Genomic DNA, 23,053 nt, shown 5'->3' with positions numbered 1-23,053 from the left:
GGGACCAGAGGCGGCGCCGAGCCTGGGGGCGGTTCCTTGGCAGCGCCGGTTCGAGTCGCAGCCAGACTTTTGCTCCTGAGCTCCGTTTGCATCATCCCCCATCTCACCCTCGGGGAAGAGGAGCCGGCCCCCTTTGCAGCCTCAGCTTCCGGCCGAGGGACCCCTCCCCCTCCGCGTCCCCCCCCCCCCCGGCCCTTCTCCCACCTTCCTCCTCACGGTACCCCCCCCCCCTTCTGCAGCGTTCGCTGCCCCTCGCTGTCCTCCTCCATCCCTTGTTGGATGTTGCCCACTCCTTAAGGAAGAATGGTTGATTTGGAGAGCGAAGTGCCCCCTCTGCCTCCCAGGTACAGATTTCGGGATTTGCTGCTAGGGGACCAAGGCTGGCAAAATGATGACAGGTGAGTGGCCTGGTGCAGTGTTCCACGAATACCGCTTGGAAGGGGACAAGACGGGAGAGATGTGGGAAGGATGGAGGGAGAGAAAGGGAGCCCGGCGCTGAGGGAGTAAAAGGGACTCTACACCTCTCCATTTTGACTCCGAAGAGCGGTCGCTGTGGACAAGGAACTCTTTTCCTTTCCAGTTTATCATTCTTGCAATGCATTTGTTGCATTTATTAGATAGTCTTTGTCTAGCTTTGCATCCCTGGCCGTGTATGAGGCTGCAAGCAGAGCTATGATCGCATCCAAAAGGCACGCTGTTACAGTGTCAAATGTTTCTTGTTCTTTTCCCTTGGTGTAGCTAATCCACCTCATAGATGTATCCAGGCGATTGAAAAATCACAGTAGAAACTTAAAACTTACTCCTTGTCAGTGTTGTCTCGCCTACATCTTTGCTTGCCACTGGGAATTTTCTGCTGTTTAAATATTTGGGAGTTCAGGTGGGCAATCGGTTTAAATATGTAACAGGTAGTTAGTGAAGCAAGAACGCTCGGAATAGAAAACCCAGCAAACGGGTACTTGTAGCACGATTAACATATTTCCACTCCGATAATGCATATCTCAAAATGATAAGTTTCAAAGGTGAAATATTTATTACTTGCAAATCATTGCTTATATGTTTTATCAATGGCATCAGAGCTTTGTGCAATTTAACTTACACGTTGCTCTGGCTAGATTTTTTTTTTTTTGCACACTTTTATGTTTCATTGAATTGTTTTCTAGAAAGATAATTTCACATATCACACGCCACATTTTCTTGTTTTAAAGTAATATGTGTATAACCAATCTCTCGGTGCAGCTTAAATGATCCCCCGTGGTTCAGTTTGGCATTAATGTTCTATTTGAGTTAGATGATAGAAGATCCATTATTGGTCCAATCTGAACTCTCTCCCGCACTCATCATTGGGCAATATGCCCTCTGTTTTTGCTTCGCATTCCCAGTTCCCAGTTCTAACTCATATCCCAACACTCTGGGGATTCCATCTTGGACTTCAATTACCGGCATCTTTCTTGGTCTCCCCATTAGTAACCAAGTGGCATATGAAGGGATGCTTTGTGAAGGATACTGTTTCCAGTGAATCTCTTCTTTTTAGGCAGAGCCTTGCACAGTGCTTAGAAATTTAAAGAAGGCGTTTCTGGGTTATTTGCTGCGCATGTATTTAAAAGGAGGTGTTAAGTGGAATTAACTGGAGTTAACTGGATAATTAAATGGATGTTTGAATGAATTTAGATGGCTAGCTGAGATTTAGGTAAACTATCTTATTTATCCTTATGAAATGACATAAAATTCAGCAAAGGGTTTGTGTGTGTGTGTGTGTGTGTGTGTGTGTGTGTGTGTGTGTGTGTGTGTCTGTGTGAGTATGTGTGTGTGTTTCTTCCCCTAGGGATGGGATTTCCATTTCTTTTGAGACTTCAGGCTCATTACTTCAACATGAGAAATTTGTGTAGGAAGTTTAGTGTAGACTGGTTCTCTGAGTAAGCCCTGGCTACAATGGCTCAGAGTTATTAGTTTAGCTAATTGTTCATGTGGTTGCCCTCACTCTTCAATAAAAGTTTCTATCTTAGTATTCACTGACACAGAGTTTGGGTTGGCTATGCTTCCTATGTGTCAATGTATCACTTTAGAAACTTTGTAGCCATTTAAAATTTGTGTTTACAAAAGGTTTTTTTTTCCAGCCTAACTCTAACTTAAACATCTACTTATATTTATCATTGAAACAAACTATTCACTATTGAGCCATTTTTATATACTGGAAGAGTTTAGGAGATTTAACTGATTTTTTGAGACTTTGTAAAAGTTAATATTTAATTGATATTGTATTTGTTATTAATCTTTGAAGGAGAGATCATTACAATCAGAGAGAACAGATTTCAGTCTTTGCTCATATCCTCATAGTTGAGTAGCCTTGGACAAGCCATTTGGTGATTATGAGCTTAGTAATTTTATGTTTATAGTGTGAATATTTATTTCACAAATGTCTACATCATAGAATAGTGGCAAGAAGGAGGTAGGATGGCACAGGACTAATGTGGCACATGGCATTAGTTCTCATACTTGCCTTGAAACCTAGCTTATTATTTTAGCAACAAGGAAACCAGGATTATGGAAGACTGATGGATAATATGTCATATAAAAATAAAGACAATTCAAGATGACTCCAGTTCTTTGTGACTCTAATTCCTCAAAACTCTTAGAACTGAAAGGTAACTTGTATTTCCTCCATCTCAATTTATAAATTATAAATTCATGGCTCCTACTATCGTTTGGTTTCTTTCTAAATCTTTGTTCTTTTACTTAACTATTCACAGTTATATTTCTTTCTCCTTTCCTATTTCAGGATCTTAAACTCATATGCAGTAAGTAAGCCATGCCGTTTCTGTTTGATAAGAGCACAGTTTCCTCCTTGCAATTAAGTCTGAGCAGAAACCTTAATTTATCTAGCTACATATGCGTGTTCAATTCCTAAGGAGTTGGGGAAGAAACGCTTCCATGACATAGATTGCAGACTCCGCCAACAGATGCACTGAGGGCTCTGTTCATATTGTTTAGACTTCCTCCTATGCATACCTTTTGTATCGCCACACCCGGCCATTCCAGGAGCACACTAGACTTTAAGCATGGATGAAGAAGATGTGGCTAGAGGGACAATGAGCAAACAGGGAGTTGTTTTGTAACCATGCTAGTACCTTTCCTCTTGCGTAGGATAATTTAAAACATGTTTACTATATTGTGCCCAATAAAATTCTAGTTGCCCTCAGTGGCTATTGCCTTCTTCTTGCAAACTTTATGGCCCTACTGACTGCTGGTTTCATTGCCAAAATCCAAATAAACCTCTTTCTTGGCTTATGCGGAATTTGGAGTCTAGATGGCCATCGTCTCTGTTTGAATGACATCCTGGAGATGACAGAAGGTGTTTGTCCTAACTATACGGAAGTAGATTTGTTTTGTTTTTTGTTATATCTCCCCTCCCCATCACTTTAAGAATTTTAAGCTAAATCTTAGTAGGACATGCTTGTGGAAATAAGGAAGGATGCGGTAGATAACTGAAGAGGTCATCTTGAAGAGAAAAATGAAAGTAGCTCAGATTTGTGGCCTGAAACTCAGTTTAACTTAGGCTGCTCTCAAATTGATGAAAATCTATCTGCCTCAGCCTCTCACATGGTGGGTGTGTATCCACGAGCCATCAAAACTGGCTTGAGATAGTGTACGTTTTATATTCTATTTCTGTGTGTAACTTAGGATAGGCAACCTCACTGTAGGTAGGCTTGAGCCTAACCTGACCAAAACACACGTATGCAGGTAGACCTGTAATATTTAGATTATGAGATTACTTCATCTCATCTGCAGGTGTTTTCCTTTTCTGCGTAGACTATGTGTTAGTCCCAGCGGTGCTGAGAATGGCATCCATCTCTATGACACTTTGGACTAAATTCGAGAGTTGCTGGGTGAGAACACAACTTTTGCCTTGAGGATGTCTGTTTTCCATATAACACATGTTTATTTCTTTGAAATTCAGAGTATAACACAAAAACATGTTCCAAATGATTTCTATCAATGACTTTTACCCATCTCTCCATTCACCTGGCATTTGAATGGTTGTCGAACGGCAGGTCTCATTATTTAGGTTTGAGAAAAATACACAGAAGTGCAAACCATTCCTTCTTGGTAGGGAAGTATTATTTATTGAATAATACTAATACTATTTATGTTATGACTTATGTTCCAGAAAAAAAATGTACATCTTAAAGTCTAGAGAAAATCTTGTTCCCTTTGTGGATAGTATGTTCTACATTGGCCTGAAAATAAAGCAGTTGAAGTCATCGTATTAGAAATGGACTAAGGCCCTCAGTGCATCTTTAGTGTAGTATTTAGACTATTTTGTGATTTCACTTTTATTCTATGATTGAAACTCATGCGTAGAGAATACATTTTTACTGGCTTCACGTAGGAGCCGTTCTGTAATATGTAGGCTCATGGAAGCCCGTGTTTCTACTCAAGGTGTCTGTAATTGTGAAACAATGAAGATTTAAAGTATTCTCTGTCAGTTAAATGCTGGTAAGCCTCAAGTTTTAAAGACTTCCAGTGAGTTATTACTGGTCTTTTCTCCTCTTTCATTTTGAATTGTTAAAATTTTAAGTATAGAACACAGTGAACCGGACATCGGTAAATTGTCACAATTCCTTTTACTGCTAATGGACAGATTTTAGCTGTAGTTATAAAGAGTAGAGGCCACTTATTTAATTAACCCATCTTATTTTCAAACATTAGGGTGGTTATTTCAACTGTAATCTCCAGCACATCCTTCTTGATTTATAGGTGATATTTAAAATTAATGCAAGCAAATTGCTGGTGATTAGAACCAAAGAAGGATTTGAACAAAAAGTTCAAGTCAATCAATGACCAGTTTAAGAGGCATTCTATAAAATAGGCAAAGAATTTGAATAGATGCTGGAGTAGTTGAAAATTTTCAGGTATTATATCACAAAATATAGTATTGCATGTAATAGAATTAGGTATTAAGAATGGATTTTACAGTACCATATGGATTGTTTGTATCAGTCAATATTTTTTCTCCAATATCAAATAACAGTAGTTATTGACTACAAGATATTTATTTCAAACCTTTTAATTCAAATTAATTAATACATAAAAAGAATGTAATTACTTAAGATGACATTTTACTATTTTAGTTATATAGTGCAATTAACTATATGTATATATATATGTATATATATATAATACCACAAAAAATGATTTTACATTTATTATTAAATCTAATCAGACAGTGGTGCACACCTTTAATCCATCACTTGGGAGGCAAAGGCAGGTGGGTCTCTGAATTCAAGGTCAGCCTGGCCTACAGAGCAAGTTCCAGGACAGTCAACATTACACAGAGAAAGCCCGTTTTGAAAAGCCAATATATTTATATAATCCTGAAAAAAATCATGATTTTCTTAGCACTACAAATTATAAATAAGGCAAGAAGAATACTAAGCTGAAGTAGATATTGGTACAAAACTGTGATCGCCACCCTCATTTTGCATGTCTGTGTGTGTGTGTGTGTGTGTGTGTGTGTGTGTGTGTGTGTGTGTGTGTATGTGTACATGTTTGCATGCATAGTAAATGTGTAAGTGGTTATGCAGGTGCATGTGCACTTGTGTGCCCATGAGTGTTGAGGCTTAAATTGTCATCCACCAGGTGTTTCCCTCATCCACTCACTTTTATTTATTGAGCAGGCCTCTAGCAGAACTCAGAACTTGCCTTTTTGGTTAGCCAGTCAACACAGGTGATGTCAGGTACCAACCAGACCCACTTATCCATCTTGCTTGCCACACACTTATTTTATGTTTAGCATAGTACAGGAAACACAGAGAAAAATACATTGATATTATTGTTTTTTAAGTGTTAGCAAGAATTCAGACATTACTTTTTCTTTTTTCTTTTTTGTAGAAACATACAGTTTTCTTTCCCTGTGACAGACTTACACTGAAATTTAAATGAGAATTTTAAAATTAGTTGGTCTGGGACAGTTAGAACACTGAAGTCCCATTTTCTACACATCATATGAAACATTTGAAGAGCATTGTACCTTCCGCTGAACCTGAAGCTTCAACTTCGGCCTGAGGATGGGTGCAAACACATGTTCAGACGAGTGATGTTGGAAATGCTTTTGATTAAATTAACTATAGCCCTAGAATTATTAAAATACTTCCCCTGTTTTCTAGTAGTAACATAGCACAGCTTCTGTAAAACATAGCTTTGCTGGCCAGCAAGACAGGCTAGCAGGAAAAAGTTGATGTTAAGCCTGAATGATTCCAGTTCTGTTTCCAGGACCCACAGGGTAGAAGGAGAGAATTAATGTTTTTGATTCTCCCGACTTACCTACACTAAGAATAAATGAATGCATGCCAAAAAAAGAGAGAGAAAACCAATTTTGATAGAGTATATGAAAATTATAGAATAAAAGTGAAAGCTAAATGTAATTTTATTCTCCACCTGTTGAAATAAAAGAAGAAGAAAAATAATATACATACTTATAGGTACCAATTGCTATGTTATAGATTTCTTTTTCTGATGTTAGTCGTAAATGCATTGCATCCATTTGCAGCTGTTTCCATTCATATTCTTGTTCATAAGAATCTTTCTAGAAATTGATGCATTAAAGGTGTTCGCCACCAAAGCCAGAAGTGTGAAATTGTTAATATTGACTTTTCTAGGCAATATTTACCAAACTTCATTAAGATATTTAATGTCTCATGCTTTCTCTGAGTTTTTTGATTGATAACTTAAAATTTCTCTTCACAGTATCTAGAAAGACTATTAATTTTTGGCAACTCATGACTGAACACGGGGTGTTTTATAGGACATGGAAAAATAAGAACTTATTTTCCTTCTCTCCCTTTTCCCCTCCCTCCCTCCCTTGCTTGCTTTTTTATTTTCTGTAAACTAGGTAGGTATCTGGTCTTTATAGACCAGGTTTGCCTAGAACTCACAGTGTAGCCCAGGCTAGGCTCCTTTTTGTTCCTTTCCTTCTGCCTGTGCTCTCCAAATGCACCGGTACACTCGGTTATAAGGGTCTTAACCATCACTTATCACAGTTAAGTTGCAGTTTTAGGTAAAGGCATGAACACTAATATTGTTAACTAGTGTAATAGTTCCTCCATTGATAACAAGAAAATACAGTTATCGTCTCATCCTCTTTCTGAAAGTCAAATGGATATCAACATCAGCCAAGAAAGAACATATTCGATATCTTGGGATAAAAATAAAGTAGGAGAAAATTCATCTTTTATGTTCCTTTGCAATCCAGTGTGGCAGAATTTAATGAGCCAGAAAATTGTTATAATTGATACAGTTTTTTAGTTGTCATAATAGTTTTTTAACACCATCATGGTAGGTAACTACAGAGGAAAATCATTAGGTGCTTTGAGAATGTGAGATTGAGCTATGCTGTCTTATGTGACAGACATGAAAGTGTGTGGGGACCGTTTCAAACTAATTTTAATCTTGAGATTAAGGAGTAAAGAGATGAGTTAATAAGTGGCACAAGAAACTGAAATTTTGAGGTAAGGGGCACCTTATCTTAGGGCCCTTGGAAGGAGAGAACAAGGGATTCTTTAGTAATTAAGAAAGTCAAGGGGCAGTTGTACTAAGGACCCACTGCTTAGGAGAGCGATCCAAGCAGGGAAGTGTGAACTGTGATTTTCACAGACCGCCTATTTGAGTCTATAGAGAATGTTTAAAGAGGATGAGGGCATGTTAGAACACAGATAAAGTTTAATCCTTAATGGCACACTTGAAGTCTCTTTACATGTCCATGGCGCTGTTCAGATAAAGTAGAGATGAATTCACTGGCTCCAAAATGTTCTCTGGTACAAACACTAGTGGTTGTTGTTTTTAAAGTTATCCACCAATATGAAAATTGTATATATACATATATATGTATACATATATATATATTGCATATATGTATTTTCTTTTTATAGTAAAATAAATATTAATTATCTGCCAAGGATTTGATCTACAGGAAATATTTGAAATTAACATATAGTAATAAATAATTAACTGCAGTCGAATCTACTTTGCATGGAACCAAGAATCTTACTGTATATCCCAATCACAAGTTTTACCTCATCATCCAAACTGACTTATTAACTCGTATTGCCTAAAATATCACCGATATTGACAACTTTTCTAATGGTATTCTATTATGGGTTTATAACCTTCTCTCTTCTTTTCCTTTAATTTTTCTCTCATACATTGCATCCCATCTGCAGTTTCCTATCCTTCCCTTTCCCCCTACCCTTTACGCAGATCTACCCCCACCCAAGTGCCCCTCTAGAGAAGACCTGGCCTCCCAGTGATATCAACCAAACATGGCATACCAAGTCACAAAAAGACCAGACACATGCCATCGCATCAAGGCTGGATGACACAACCCAAGTAGGAGGAGAAGGGTCCCACAAGCAGGCAAAAGAGTTAGAAACAACCTGCTCCCACTGTTAGGCATCCCTTAAGAGCACAAAGCTATTTGTCTATAACATACATGCAGAGGACCTAGGTCAGACATCTCCAGGCTCCCCGATCTCTTAATCAGACATCTGTGCACTAATGAACAAAGATTACAGTTCTTTGGGAGTTGAAGTGTGCTCTCATCTTGTATTGAATAATGTTTCTATTTAATTTAAAGGTTCGTTCATTGGTCAGCATCTTGTGTTCTCCCAGCCTCTGGGTATTGGAAGATAGGAGGCAGTGGACATTCGGTTCCGTACATTTTATGGAAAAAAGTGGGACGTGTACCGTTGAAGCTGATGGATAGAGACTCTGGCTCTCAGAGAACAAACACAAAAACGGAACACAGGGATGATGCTGGGTTCTCTGCAACTGCTTGGACTGAAACAGACCATGCAGCAGATTAGAAATGTGCCCTTGATAGCCCAGTAACTGGGGACAGCTAGAACAAACTGTTTCACTTGATGTCGGATAATTTCACGGGAGGAACAAATGCCTCCACATACTTGGAAACAGAAAAGTTATTTGTAGTAAATGAATTAGTGCACCTGTGGCATTCAATTTGTCCTTTTCACTGGGGAGGAGAGATAGCTTGAAAGTTGAAGGTCAAGAGCTTAGAGCCGAGGAGAGCCCCAGGTTTCCCATAGAAATTACAGGAGAATGGTTTGGGTGTGGAGGCAGAAGGTGATCAGCAGGAAGAGGAGACCAAATGCGCACTTCTCCTTAATTTGAACCTGAACTTTCAATTGATCCCATTCATCCTCATGCGTTTTGGCAAGCAGAAGACATCAGAAACAGAAACCGCTGGTCAAGCTTAGAGCGTCTCCCAGGGACAGTGGCAAGCAGCAGACCAGTCCCTCTTGACCCCTTTGATGCTCAGAGTAAGCGACCTCTCTCCTGGAGCTGTGCCTTTTCAGCTCAGCACTTTGGCAAACATGGTGCTACTTGAAAACCAGCATCACTCCCCTCAGTGTGTGAGTTCTGTGAACTCTTGAGTTGAGCTGCCTTTCGACTTTCACAGGATCTAGATATGTTTGAGAAAGGGATTTTGCATTCAAAGCCCCCATGAGAAAAACAGCAGCTGAGCTGGGAAATAAAGGCCTTCTTTCTGTTGGTTTTAATCCATGGGGCTTACATACAATCATAATGAAAGATTGTTATTATGAGGGCACACTTAACCCATCTTGTAAATCACCGTGTAAATAGGGATAAAAGCAGATTAACACCTTTCAACCTTGTTTTAACTCTCTGGGGGAAAACTCCTAGATTGTCCACATATCGTAAACAACTAGCTATTAACAGCCAGGCCCAGATGTGCGCTTACTAAGTTACAGCCTGCTGTCTCAGGCCCCTCAAAATGGAAATAACACCCACGCCCCAGGAATCAGAGACGGTGATCGGCATGCTATACAGGTACCTTGAAGGAGTGATGTTAATGAATTCAGCCATGGACATGCCATGTGGTTACTACATTGGTGAATTATAGATGGAGTGAGTTTTTAGCGTTTTGTACCTTGGTTATCTGCCCACAAATGAGTTCAAGCCCCGCTTCAGCCATTTCGCCTTAATATTTATACTACACAAAGCAAATGGACGATGATACTGAATTTAGTATTTCCCACAAGACTGTGAACATTTACAAAGAGTTTAATATGGTCAAGCATTGATCTCATAATGTCATATGCATTACCAGTCTTCATATGAATTGAGAAAAATTCTGTCCCATTTTTCACTTCATAGATAAGTCATAGACGCTACAGAAATACATAGGTCGCTTCAAGGTACAGGGAGAAAATAAGAATCTCATTTATTTTATTATTATTTTCTTTGATTTTTTAAATTTAAATTTGAAACAAGCTTGTTTTACATGTCAATCCCAGTTCCCTCACCCTCTCATCCTCCCCTACCTCCCCCACCAACCTCCAACCCATCCCCTCTCTGCTCCCCTGGGAGGGTGAGGCCTTCCATGGGGATCTTCAGAGTCTGTCACATCATTTGGAGCAGGGCCTAGGCCCTCCCCCATGTGTCTAGGCTGAGAAAGTATCCCTCTATGTGGAATGGGCTCTCAAATTTCATTCTTATGACAGGGATAAATACTGATCCACTACCAGAGGCCCCATAGCCTGCTTAGGCCTCTTAACTAACACGTTCAGGGGTTCTGGTTCTGTCCTATGCTGATTTCCCAGCTGTAAGACTGCAGTCCATGAGCCACCGCCCCCCTTGTTCAGGTCAGCTGTTTCTGTGGGTTTCTCCAGCCGGTCTTGACCCCTTTGCTCATCACCTCCCTGTCTGTAACTGGATTTCAAGAATTCAGCTAAGTGTTTAGCTGTGGGTGTCTGCTTCTGCTTCCATTATCTATTGGATGAAGACTCTAGGACGGCATATAAGGTAGTCATCAATCTCATTATCAGAGAAGGGCATTTAATGTAGCCTCTTTACTATTGTTTAAATTTTTAGTTGGGGTTATCCTTGTAGTTCTCTGGACATTTCCCTAGTACCAGATTTTTCCTTAAACCTATAATGGCTCCCTCTATTATGGTATCTCTTTTCTTACATTGAGTCAGGGAAAGAATCTTACTATTATTCTTATATGCGTATATATATGCTTATATATAAGCTTATATATATATGCTTATAACAAGACACAAGTATGCTTCATGTTCTTCAAAAAACAGAATTAATGAGTAAACCAATGGGAAGATTTTTTTTCAATACATAGAAATTATCAAAACTTTGCATTTTCATAGCCAATATTAAAATAATAAACGTCAAAGTTGGTCCTGTTTTCTAGGGGTCAATATATATATTTATATTTACTTTTGCATCTAGGGCATTGTGTGTTTGACAGTCTGGGAATACTGAAATTAGACCAACAACCAAAAGAAAGATTCCCATGCATTTATTGACTGTTTTTATTTGAAATATGCTAAAATGTAATGTATCACACAGAGAAAAAAAATTAATGATTATAATACCGTGATGGATAACATGAAAAAAAAAAACTGATGAAATAGTAAAATAATACCATAGGGGAATAAAACTTCATTATTTAAGATAATGGAATTAGCTTTCTGAAGCTAGTCAAGGGTTTGTTTCTGGAGTTTTGGCCAGGGCCTCCTTCTTGTTGCTTTGTTTAATGTCCATTGATTTACTTTTGATGGTACTGCAGGATTACTCTTCATGTTCTGTTCCCTGAAGTATTTGTACTCTAGTAGAATAGAATTCATTTTTTTTTTTTTTAACCAGGTCTCTGTGATAATGAAAACGTGCCTTGCAGAGATGTGCTTGGGGCTTAATTGGGATCATATGCGATTGCTTGATTAGGAACTCAGTGCTTAGGCTGATCTATTAATATGCTTCACCTGTTCCATACATTGGTGGCTATTTCTAGAAATAGATGCAGTAGCATTTAATGCATAGGAAACAGCATGATGAACATGGACCAGATTCGATTGAGTGGAGTAGCCCCAGTGCACAGTATGAATCCCATGGGTTTTCGTATAGTTCCTGGAAATGGGTCACAAAGTTAGTCAGCATCATCGGTCTTAAGGATGAGAAATACACTGCTTCAGGAGAAGTGCAGTCCCCCCCACCCCCATGTTCTAACTTAAAGGCAATTACTCTCTTGCAACTTTGCTTCTTATTCTCCAGTCATGGAAGAACAGCGTATTTTATAAGACACTCCCAGCATCCTCACCGCTAAGCACTGATATGACTAGAAAGGACTAGAAAGTTACACATGTATTTCACATTAATTCAAAACATTTATTCACAAATTCCCAGTGCACATTTTATATATTTATAGTATATTAAGACTTGGTCAAGGACTGGCAAGACAGTTCACACAGAAGTGTTCCCCGCTAAGCTTGACGACCTGAATGTGAGCCTTACAATGAACAGTGGAGACAACTAACTGTTTTGATCTCCATACATGTGCACATACACGCACACACACACACACACACACACACACACACACACACACACAGGCACACTAAATAAATGAACGCAAGCAAGCCAACGGATGATCAAAGCCTGGTCATGGTTTGAATTTAGTTATTTGTATGACCCCATTTATCTTGATAAATGTAGATATACAAACACATCTGTCGTGCATAGGGTATATATTAACTAATTGTTACAGGATCTATATTAAATAATTGACATATATATATATACATATATATATATGTATATAAACTACTTGCTATAACCAACAGTTGTTACAATCAACGTTTTGTTATTTATGATGTAAATGATATGAAGCAAGAACGTATTCTCAATTGACCGTTGGCCACCCTGTATGGATACAATCACTCTAGAACTTTCTATTTCAAAATTTTAGAGCAGTGTTTGTTACTTTGACAGTTTGTTCTGTCCTTAGCTTAACCTTTTCATTCATGGTCCATTATGATCATTGCTTCTCACTTACTTGTTTGCGGCTCTTGCCTAAGTCCCTCTTCATTCCAAGCCTGCCTTCTGCAACCCTGCTGATCATCACTGCCTAACCCAAGCCTGTATGTATGCATTTCTCTCAAACAAGATTCTGCTATAAACTACTCATGTGTTGAAGCCCGTTTTCCATCGATGATTTAGTACAACTAAACAGATCCTTCAGCATCCGGTGCTCTTTATTTGCTAGCTTCCCCCCCAAATACTTCATGAAATGTGATCTCTACTCCACAGAAACCATCCCTCATCTTACAGGCTAGTATCTGCTTCAGGGTCTTCATGTTGCATCGGCTGGAGTTTGTCTCACACATCCCTGTGCATGTTATTCTCCGTCATGAATTGACTTCAAACTGGTGGTAGAACTAGACTTGGTTAATGAAATACTTGAAATCAACTCTGTGTATTTTGAGAGCTGCTGTACTCTGCAGAGCATGTAGGTTTTCAATTTTGCCTGTGGCCTACAGTGGCCTACACTTTCTAGGGAAAAAAGCCGTATCTCCAATCCATTTTGACTTCGACACCAGTTAATAAAATGGCTTATCTGAAAGCACCAGGGATTGTAATTTTAGAGTATTAGGAACATTTTTGCCTAAATCAAAGACTCTAAGTCACAGCTGTGAATCTGTGCACACCACATAGACACATTATTATAATGGAAATAAAAGGTCATTTGAATTCAAGGTTTTCTCTTTTCCTATCCTGTAGAAATAAGGTAATTTTTAATGCTCATTTTAAATCCAGGTATTGTAGTGTACATCATTTGGATTGAAAATGTCTTTCCAGCCCCGAGTTTAATATTCACGAGGAGATTTCCTTCAGAAACAGCAAAGCAGAATGTGCTTCAGTCCATAATTCATACTGTGACGATTCAAATGGCTGCTAAAGTGAATTTAGAAGTTTACAGGGGAGCCTAGCAGCAGGCAGAGCCTTTGTCTAAGGGACTGTGGAGGTGGAGGCTGTGATAAGCCCCATCTCATGTGGTGCTGTGTAGTGCTGGTAATTCGTGTTTGGGATGAAATAAAGGAATGATTTTGTGCCTTAAATCCCAAAGAAACCTTTTATTTTTAATAGAGGAACAGTACTTATAATAGTTAAAGGGTCTGTTTAGTTTTGTAATGGATAGTAATTTTCTTAGAGGGAAAAAAATGCAAGCTTGTCTCAAGTTCTTGGAGAGAACACACATTACCTTCATATAACCAAATATTCCTGCCAGCCCTGGTGGTCCACCGCTGCAATCCTAGCATTCAGGAGATTGAGAGAGGAAGATCAGAAGTTGAAGGCAAGCCTGGGGTACACAGAGGTGCTTAGTCGTGCAAAAGAGAAAATGACTCGTGTTTCGGTTCCCATTTGGGGTACCAAGTTTATTCTTTCATGTTTACGTTTGCCACACCATGTGCTAATTCTGCTTAGACATCGTCTTTTCCAGTATCAGATAGAAGCTTCTTGTGTCTGTTTGCACTTGCAACGTTTCTGCCACACAGAAGACAGCTGGGAGGTAGTCACTCTCAGGAGTATACAACTTAACGTGTCCCTGAGAAGAGGGTGAATGGAATAAATCTTATTGTTATTGTGCTGCCTTGCTCACTCTAGTCTTTCTATGATGTTTTCTAAGTGTCACCAACGCAGTAAACAAGCATGAAAAAGAGAGAGCGCACTAAACTGCGCTCAAACTGAGCTTAATTCTGCTATAACGTGAGCTGTGGTTCCCACTGACATGGACTTGAAGGACATGAGCTCACACTTCGGGAGCCAAGATGAGTTAAGGGGTTAAACTAGGATGCACTACGCAGGCTGGCAGGACGGAAGTGACAACAAAGACTATTCCAGAAGGAAATTAATTTTTACCTATTAAAATTCAAGTATTGATCCAGCCCAACGCTGTAAATGGGTACCCTCCCCAGGGCGTGTCCTAGGACAAAACTCTGTAAGTATACTAAACTCTAAACCGCAGTATATATGGAGATGAGTTCTGTATCTCAGGGGAATTGTAGGAGAAGTTACGAGTGAAAAGACTTTGAATTTTGTCCTCCACAGAAGAAGAGATCGCGGATAAGAGGACTGCATGATCAAAGCTGTAACTACTGGAGTATTTCTCATGTATGTCCAAGAGTAAAGGGGGGAGCTCTACCCAGTGACTCTCATGGACTGAAAGGGAGAAATAATGCAACAAGAGACTTTACTGATGCTGTTTAGACTCGAGAGTGGACAGGAGAGGTTGTAGATGTGAGATGAGGGGAACCACACGAGGAGGAGAAACAATCTGTCTCAGTGTTTGCCTGTTCATCCAGCGAAACTTGGTACCACTCTTATATTGTAAGCTTGGGGGTGAGGGGGGGGTTTGGGAGGGTGGGATTGCTCCTGTCTAATTGGTGTACAATTCTGATTCCCAGAAAGGTCTGTCAAGTGACTGACTGAATTTAATCCAACGGAACAAGCAACAGGGAAATTTTTATGTTTTTGAAAGCATGATATATTTTTATGTTCTTTTTAACTCAGAAAATGAAATGATCAGGTAATTATTGAACACTTTACTATAAGAGTGGAAAGTCTGAACAGATTATGGAGTTAGCACAGACGCGACTATACGATGCATGCACGAGGCATATAGGATATAGAGATACTTATGCCGTGTGAGAGCTAAATATTGAATGCAAACCCACTTGGATTGCTCTTTTTTGCATTATTCACTCCGTGGGTGGGTTATTAAAGCAATCACATGGCACTTTACTATGTAAAGACAAAATTCAACTAAATGAAGTCTAAGTGCTTTCCATAAAAATCCAATTCTTTTTTAATTCTTTTATAAGTTATAGCAAATTCAGTTCAGATAGACCCGCTGGTTAATATGGTCATGAGCATGCTGTGCTAGAAACAGAGGAACAACTTTCTGTGTTTTCACAATGTCGGAATATATAGAATAACAGTAAATTCACAGGATAGGTTGCTTGTGGTGGTAGCAATGTTCCAGTTAATCTTTCCTATCTTGGAAATCAAGTTAATGTAAATGCACGTTATTTTATTTTGACCATAAGAACTAGTATTAACTCTCCTATCACACATCGCATAATAAATCTTTGTAAATCAACCAATCAGTTTAAGTGTCTGTCCATTTATCCGCATATATCTTGTTACAAAGTGAATGTGAGTTAAAGAGTCTGCAGCGGAGTTGCACAGGTTTCAGGAGTAGGCTGACAGAAATGTAATAGAGTCTGTGTTGATAGAACTGTGAATCCATGCTGCAGGAAAGATATGAAAGATCAGTCCATGGCACAGTCAAGGTAGAGAGTGAACATGCAGTTATCTGTTCAAGCAAGAGTACAGAACTGTGTTCAGAGTGAGAACAGCTTGTTCAGGTATAGATGAACAGGTAGGTGAATGGACACATGGAAGCCTAGCTGAGTAGCCTATGTTAGCAGCAGGCTGCTAACATAGTTAAACACTGAGCTGGAGTCTCAGTGTTTAACTATGTAAAGATGTGTTACATTTTTTATTCTGCATTTGTTTAACTATGTAGTAAGGATGTGTTGCTGTTTCTCCTTGCCTGCCTAAGGTATCTGATTGGTCTAATAAAAAGCTGAATGTCCAATACCTAGGCAGTAGAGGGCAGAGAATAAGTAGGAGCAGGAACCTAGGTTTGGGAGAAGAGAGAAGAGGAGAGGAGGGGAGGGGGTGGAAAAAGGGAGAGACCTGGGGTCAACCATCTACATAGCTGCCAGACAGACAGACATGGAGTAGGACATACTAAGGCAAAGCACAGATGAATAGAAACAGGTTAAAATAAGTTATAAGGGCTAGTAACGGGCTTAAGATAAGGCCAAGCATTTGTAACATCTCCATGCCTTCATTTGGTGATGGGGTCCAGTTTTGACTCAGGTTCAGATCCTGAGTTGGGGAAGGGATGATGGGACAAGGAAAAACAGACCACTAGGTGGACTGCACTCACGGGGCTCTGAATAGCTTGAACTGTCTTTATTTATACTTTAGCAGAGTTTTTCTATCAGGCTTACACGGCCAGCTTTATCTTTGATTTTAAGAAATACATCGTATTTTAAGAAATACATTGTAATCATTATAAAAAGCCCCTATTGTCCCCCTTTATGCTTCTCCAAATACAATTTCCCACCCCCTCCAAGACCTTGTTCTGGACTTACCAGTTCAGCTTTTTTTTTTTGCAAGCTCAACTAAATACCAAGGCTGAAGTATTTTGCTATTGCAGTACCATGTCAGCTGGCAGCTACAAAGTTAAAAGTAATAGATATTTTAACTGAAGGACAGCAATATTTAAATAGAAATTTTTCATGTCTGCAAAATATGCTTTTACACAGTTCCTTTTTCTACAAGAGGGTTCTGTGTCTCAGTCTCTCTGTAAAAAGGCAGACTTGGATAAGGCACTCTTTTCCCAACTTACCATACCATACCTTTTCTTCCACCAATGTACACTCCTGTGTATGGTAAAGATGGCTTTCTCCATCCCATATTTTGCATTGCATGTTCCCTATTGGATCATATTAGATCCTACCATTGGTTCTATATGCTGGATGTCCAGGGAACTTACTCTCGACAGTTGGCACTATGTGTATTCCTGAGGCTTTATCCCTCTTCTGTGTAGGCTTGCTTTTTCTCTCCTTTCCAGAATTGTGAGACATGGTCAATTCTTCAAGTATTTTTTTCTTGTATGTGCCTAACTGTTTCTATTGAGTCAGAAAAGTTTCCAGGATTAGGAGTTATAGATAAAAATTCTAGAGAGATTTGAGAAGAATTTGCCGCCTGCTGAAACTTAGGGGAAAAATATTTCAGAAAGAACAGACTTTCCAGGGAAAATTACAGCTATTGCATGTGTAATGGACAAAGTAAAATTAAAAACTGCCCAATGAATGAACCTGCAAGCTGCATGAATTTTGCAAATTCCTATGCTGCCCTGTGGTCTACTGGTCCTTGCCAAGTGAGACTCTGTTTCAATGGATGTTTTGCCCATAGGAAACCTGTTGGACATGTAGTTAGTCATATGCTGATCTGAGACTGGGCTGTAGGGCTCCCAACAATTTTGGTGCTGATTGGTGGCCCCCTCAAAATGCCTGCTATACCAGTGAATGTTGCCTGTGAGTCCTTGACACACACACACTTGGCATCAGATGACAGGTCATCATTATTTGTCCCTTGCCATTGTACTGGTAGATATCTATCACTTTATGGTGTCCAAGTGAGGGAGTTTTTCTATTTCCTGCCTCTGGTATGTCTATTAAATCCATGGCTTGAGCTTCTCTGATACACTTTTATGTACATTCATGTGTCTCTATAGTCTCAGTTTCTATTGCCAGGAATAAATCATTTATCAGTTCATGGCTAAATACTGTTGCTTCAGGTTGACTTAGAATGCATTCTTTGCCACGGTTGTTCTGTATTCTGGCTTCTGCTCTCTTTCTTCCTTTATGGGCTCATGGTCCAGATAGGTCAAACAACAACAGTTGTTTAGAGGCAAGGAAGGGAAGTACTGTTGTGCTAACACCTTCATAAATGAGAGAATGTTGAGCCAGATGTAGCCCGACAGATTTACTTTAATGTTTATTGGCTAGAATTCTGTTGTATTCTCAGTATCCACCTAAACCTAAAAGCAGGGAGTTTCCTACAGCTTCTTAGACCATCTTTGTTCAGCCCCTGGGGCTGAGGTGAACTTAGAGTCTCTGAAGAATTGGATGACCTTGGGGAGTGTCAATAAACTGGGTTGCTTTATGGGGGAAAGTGTGTGTTCTCTGCAGAGATGTGATTAGGCCATGGCTATGACTATTATTGAAAAACCCACACTCTAACTCTGAGTTGGATTGCCATTCTTTAACCATTTGGTTGTTATCCTTCACTTATGAGCAGTTTTCTGAGGCAAGCTCTGGAAGTGGAAGAAGGTTGTCTAGGGCTATCATGTGACACCCATCTTCATTCCTGGAATTTTGGTACAAAGTCTCTTTCTTGACAAATCTTTCTGACAAATAGAGTTTGTTATGCATATTAATAATACCCGTAATATTGTCTGTGAGTAGCAGGCATCTGTTGATCACTTATGGTACATGTGGGATTTTTATGAAATGGTTTCTTTCCCACTCTGTCCTTTTATAAGTTTGATCAGTATATTTAAGATGGAGAATATCCATAACCTGATAAAAGTGTAGGAGATTTTAGAACACTTGACTTAATTCCTGTCAATACTGACTTTAACACTTCAGTGAAAGTCCTCAGTATTTTAAAACCATCAGTGTCTATGTTTCTTCTGCAGGTGCAGGTGTTGGAATGAAAAACAAGAGGAAAAGCAAGTCATTTCGTTTTTTGATGCTAGCTTTAGGAAGGATTGTAGGAGATAGCTGTTTCTTAGTAACTGATTTGGATGAGAGATTTCTTAAATGAAATATGATCAATAACAGAGCATGGGTTCATTAAGTAACAGAGAGTAAGAGGGGCAGTTAGGTTTCTTCATAACACAAAGAATCAGTCAAGAATGTAGAGAATGCTTAATACCATATGCTAGTGAACATCACTGGAGTAAGCACACATAACCACATTTTTTGTTTATAAAAGAGAGAAACTTCTTAGAGTAACTGTGATATTGCAGCTTTCATGGGGTTTGTTTTTGGCTAGTAGATATCCCAAAGATACTTCCAGAACAGAAATTAGCCAAGGAAAATATTATGATGTAAGTTTTAGCAGAACATTCACTTGCTAATAAAATGTACTATTTTATTATTTAATTTAAATATCTTAGTATTTCTAGACCACAAATACTATGGTATGTGCTGTTTAGTTCTTTGAGACATGCTCTGATACATTTTACTCTGCCATGAACGCTATATCTTTTTGCAAAAGATTATTTTTTCATAGTAAAATACTCCAGAATATGCAGCTCTCTATTTATTAATCAGGATTGTCACTGGTAGATGTTCAGTCTTATGCTGATGCTTTGGACTCTTGCATTTGAATATGTATCTCTGTGGTGTTGTTGATGAAGATCCTTAAAAAAAATTCTTAAATATCAAAACAAGAGTATGTTTGATGGCTTCTAATGCATGCCTCTTGTAGCACAACAGGAAGGTCTTTAAAATTCATATTTACAATAGGTATTTCATGTGCTGTTATTTGGTTAAGTCAACTGGCTTCCACAGCTACCCAGCTTCAAGACGATTTCAGTATGTCAGTTGGCGGCAGTGGGTTGACTGGAGAGCGTCATATCACATCACATCACTCTTATACCATTGTGCGTGTGTTAGCAGTAACAATAAATTAAAAAAAAAAAGAAGAAGGATAAGAAACAAAACACGTTCTTAAAAACCCAATAAAACTCTGCAATGAGCTGGTGTTCTTATTTTGCTAGCAAAACTTTGCCTTGTGCTACCTGAATAAATGAAGGAAACAAATCACGCTTGGACGCTGCCCTCTAGGAAAAGCTAATAAAGTAAATATGTGTATTCCAGGTTTTGTTACTGCAAGTAAGTAATCACTTGTTTTGTGTACTACCCTCGGGGACAATAATTTTTGCTTTGCATGTTTGTCTGTCTGTCTGTCTCTGTCTCTCTGTGTATGTGTGTGTTTGTGTGCATATACACTTAATCTTTCGCATAATGGAGACTATCACATTCCATTAACATACTTAAAAAGTCCACATTAAAATAACCTACAGCAGGTACACTGAAAAATTCCAGGTGCTCAACGTCACTCTCGACTGAAATGGCAGCTTAGATCAAAAGAGAGTGCATTTCTCTCTCACCCTGTCACAGCTGATGTGCAAGCTTTTCAAAGTATTGATTATGCTGGTTATGATGATAGTGTTTGCCAACATTGTTTTTATCAGGGGTGAGCCAGACATACGTTGAGCCAGAGAGTTCCAGTGTGTTTTTTTGAAACTAGAAATCCATTTTTCACTGAAGCTGTGTTTAGGAGTACTGAAGCATGTCAGCACATTGAAGCAGAATATTTCTAGCTCTTAGCTTTGCAGTGGGCCTTTATTTTATTTTTTACCCTGCACCTCTCCCTTACATTGAAATTAAAAGGAGAGTGATGGTTTTCAAATTATAAAAGTAGGTATTAAAGGGCTGGAATTGTGTATTTGTGCCTCATTCATGATATTTCCTTCTTGCCATTATAAATAAAGCTAATTTTTGAAATTTCCCATCAGATAGTTATATAAATAAGTCTCCTGAAAATCATTATAAATAAAACCTGCAGCTCTAAGTCATGTAAGCATCTAGCTAAATTAGGACTCCGAAATCAAAACATGACACTTAGCCACCTGAATAATGACACAGAATGCTAATAGATGATGGTTGTTGGTTTGTGGCATTATGGTAGGCAATTAAATAATTAGAAGGAAAAGGTCAAACACTTTGAAATGTTGGTAATGTAGAGCTGTTAGGACACGATACTTTAACCAGATCCCACTACTGATTTGTGCCCTCTGCTTCAGCATTTGGCAGCTGTGGTAGCATAGGATAGTTGTTTCATCTCTTAGGTTGTGAGTTAATGATATTCCCTTTGTAGAGAACATGTGATTCTTGAAAGGCACTTAGTTTATTCCTGGGTAATAAATAATTGCTGCTAAGTAACTGTTTCTTATGAAATGAGGTTAGGACTCCGTGCCCACCATCCCCCTGCTATGATGAGATTCCCTCGGGTTTGAGCTTGCTTTGAATATTTGACCTGTTGTGTCTAGAGAACAGGCTTTGCTTGTTTGCTTGGTGGGTTTCCTATTTGGAGCACTTTTAAGTGGTTCATTTTACGCACGTTGACCATCAGGCATGTTTCTCTGTGTGGATTGTTCGCTATTGCAACAAGCAGCCTCTTTCATGAAGTCCGAGATACACACCAATCTATGTCTGTAACAAGAGTTATTAGGAGTCATTTTAATCCTGTATTCCATGTGCAGAGCAATAGTAGTAGGTTCAGCCCTAGGGCCGGTGATATCTCTAGCTACAGGTCTTTGTCATAGTAGATATACCAGGAATGGGTTCCCTCTTGTATAATGGGTCTAAAAACCGATCAAAATCTAGATGTCATTCCCAGGATGTGGATACTATAGCACCAGTGGGCGTATGTTTCCAAGAAGGTCGACAAGATAGCTTTCGGGTTGATAGCTAGATATAATTGGTGATTATTCTTCTATTAGTCTGTGTAGTTAGCTAGTAGGTATGAATTCTCTTCTATTAGTCTATAGTAGGGATGAAGTTTGCAGTCTAAAACCAGCTTGAATTCTCCATGTCTACTACTCAAGTTTGTGATGTCTTCAGTAATAGGGCTTTACTGTCGATTTGTGGAAGTACACAAGAGCAATGACAATAACTTGTAATATTTCGGGGGAGGGTCTATGTGTTCCACTGGCCATTTCCTCTCAGTTATCCTTTCCCAGACGCCTTCCTCTACCACCCCCTCCTATCCCATAATCCATTTATTTGCCCTTTATCCCTTTTATATCACTGTGTTCTGTCTTCCCTCCCTTGAAAGCCTGTCCATTGTCCCTTATTAATTTCCTGACCTCTGTATTTTTATTCCAAAAGTAACACATATGTCTATGTATCCAAAGCTAGAAACAGCAAATAAAAGAAAGCATGCTACATTGAACTTTCTGTGTCTGTATCACCTCACTCAGAAAGATTGTTCCTGGCTCCGTTCATTTACTTGTGAATTTCAGTTGTGTAAGTGTATTATGTTTATTATCCGTATCGGGCAATTTCCTAAATTGTTTCAATACCCCACTATTGTGAATAGAGCATCATTAACATGGTTGAACAAGTATTTCTGTATAGGATGTTGACTCTTTTGGGTGTCTGCTCTATAGTGGTGTTGCTGGATCATGTAATAGAACTATTTCTAGAATTCTGAGGAGTCTTCACTCATTTAATAATGGCTGCAATCCCACTGATAGTGAGTAAAGGTTCTTATTTAAGGAGAGCTTGTTTTTCTTTAATGGTGTGGTCTAACACACTCTAGTTGCTGGCCACTTCTTTAATGGTGTGGTCCCGATAGGTCTAACACACTCTAGTTTCTGGTCTAACACATGAATAGCAGTACTGGAACTCATTGGGTTAAAACTTAAAAAAGAAATGAGGGCATGAAGTTGAGTGAGCACAGAGTGAGGGTGGATCTGGTAGGAGATTGGGGAAGGTAATGAATATTA

The 23,053-nt window shown here is 39.0% G+C and overlaps 1 protein-coding gene across 4 annotated transcripts in view; it reads left to right on the top strand.

The window, feature by feature from the left end:
- The first annotated feature begins 226 nt into the window (after positions 1-226).
- Kcnt2 (potassium sodium-activated channel subfamily T member 2) overlaps positions 227-23,053 on the top strand; it is a 264,951-nt gene continuing 242,124 nt past the window's right edge. For all 4 annotated transcript variants that reach the window (XR_007834440.1, XR_007834441.1, XM_051183174.1 and 1 more), the window contains exon 1: positions 227-398. Coding sequence is in view for 2 of the 4 variants with exons in the window: in XM_051183174.1 (XP_051039131.1) it covers positions 304-398 (95 nt within the window). In the remaining 2 variants the exon portion in view is untranslated. The remainder of the gene's footprint in view (positions 399-23,053) is intronic.

Source organism: Phodopus roborovskii, unplaced genomic scaffold (assembly GCF_943737965.1).
Source record: "Phodopus roborovskii unplaced genomic scaffold, PHOROB, whole genome shotgun sequence".
Lineage (NCBI taxonomy): Eukaryota > Metazoa > Chordata > Mammalia > Rodentia > Cricetidae > Phodopus > Phodopus roborovskii.
This window is presented reverse-complemented; position numbering and strand designations above follow the sequence as displayed.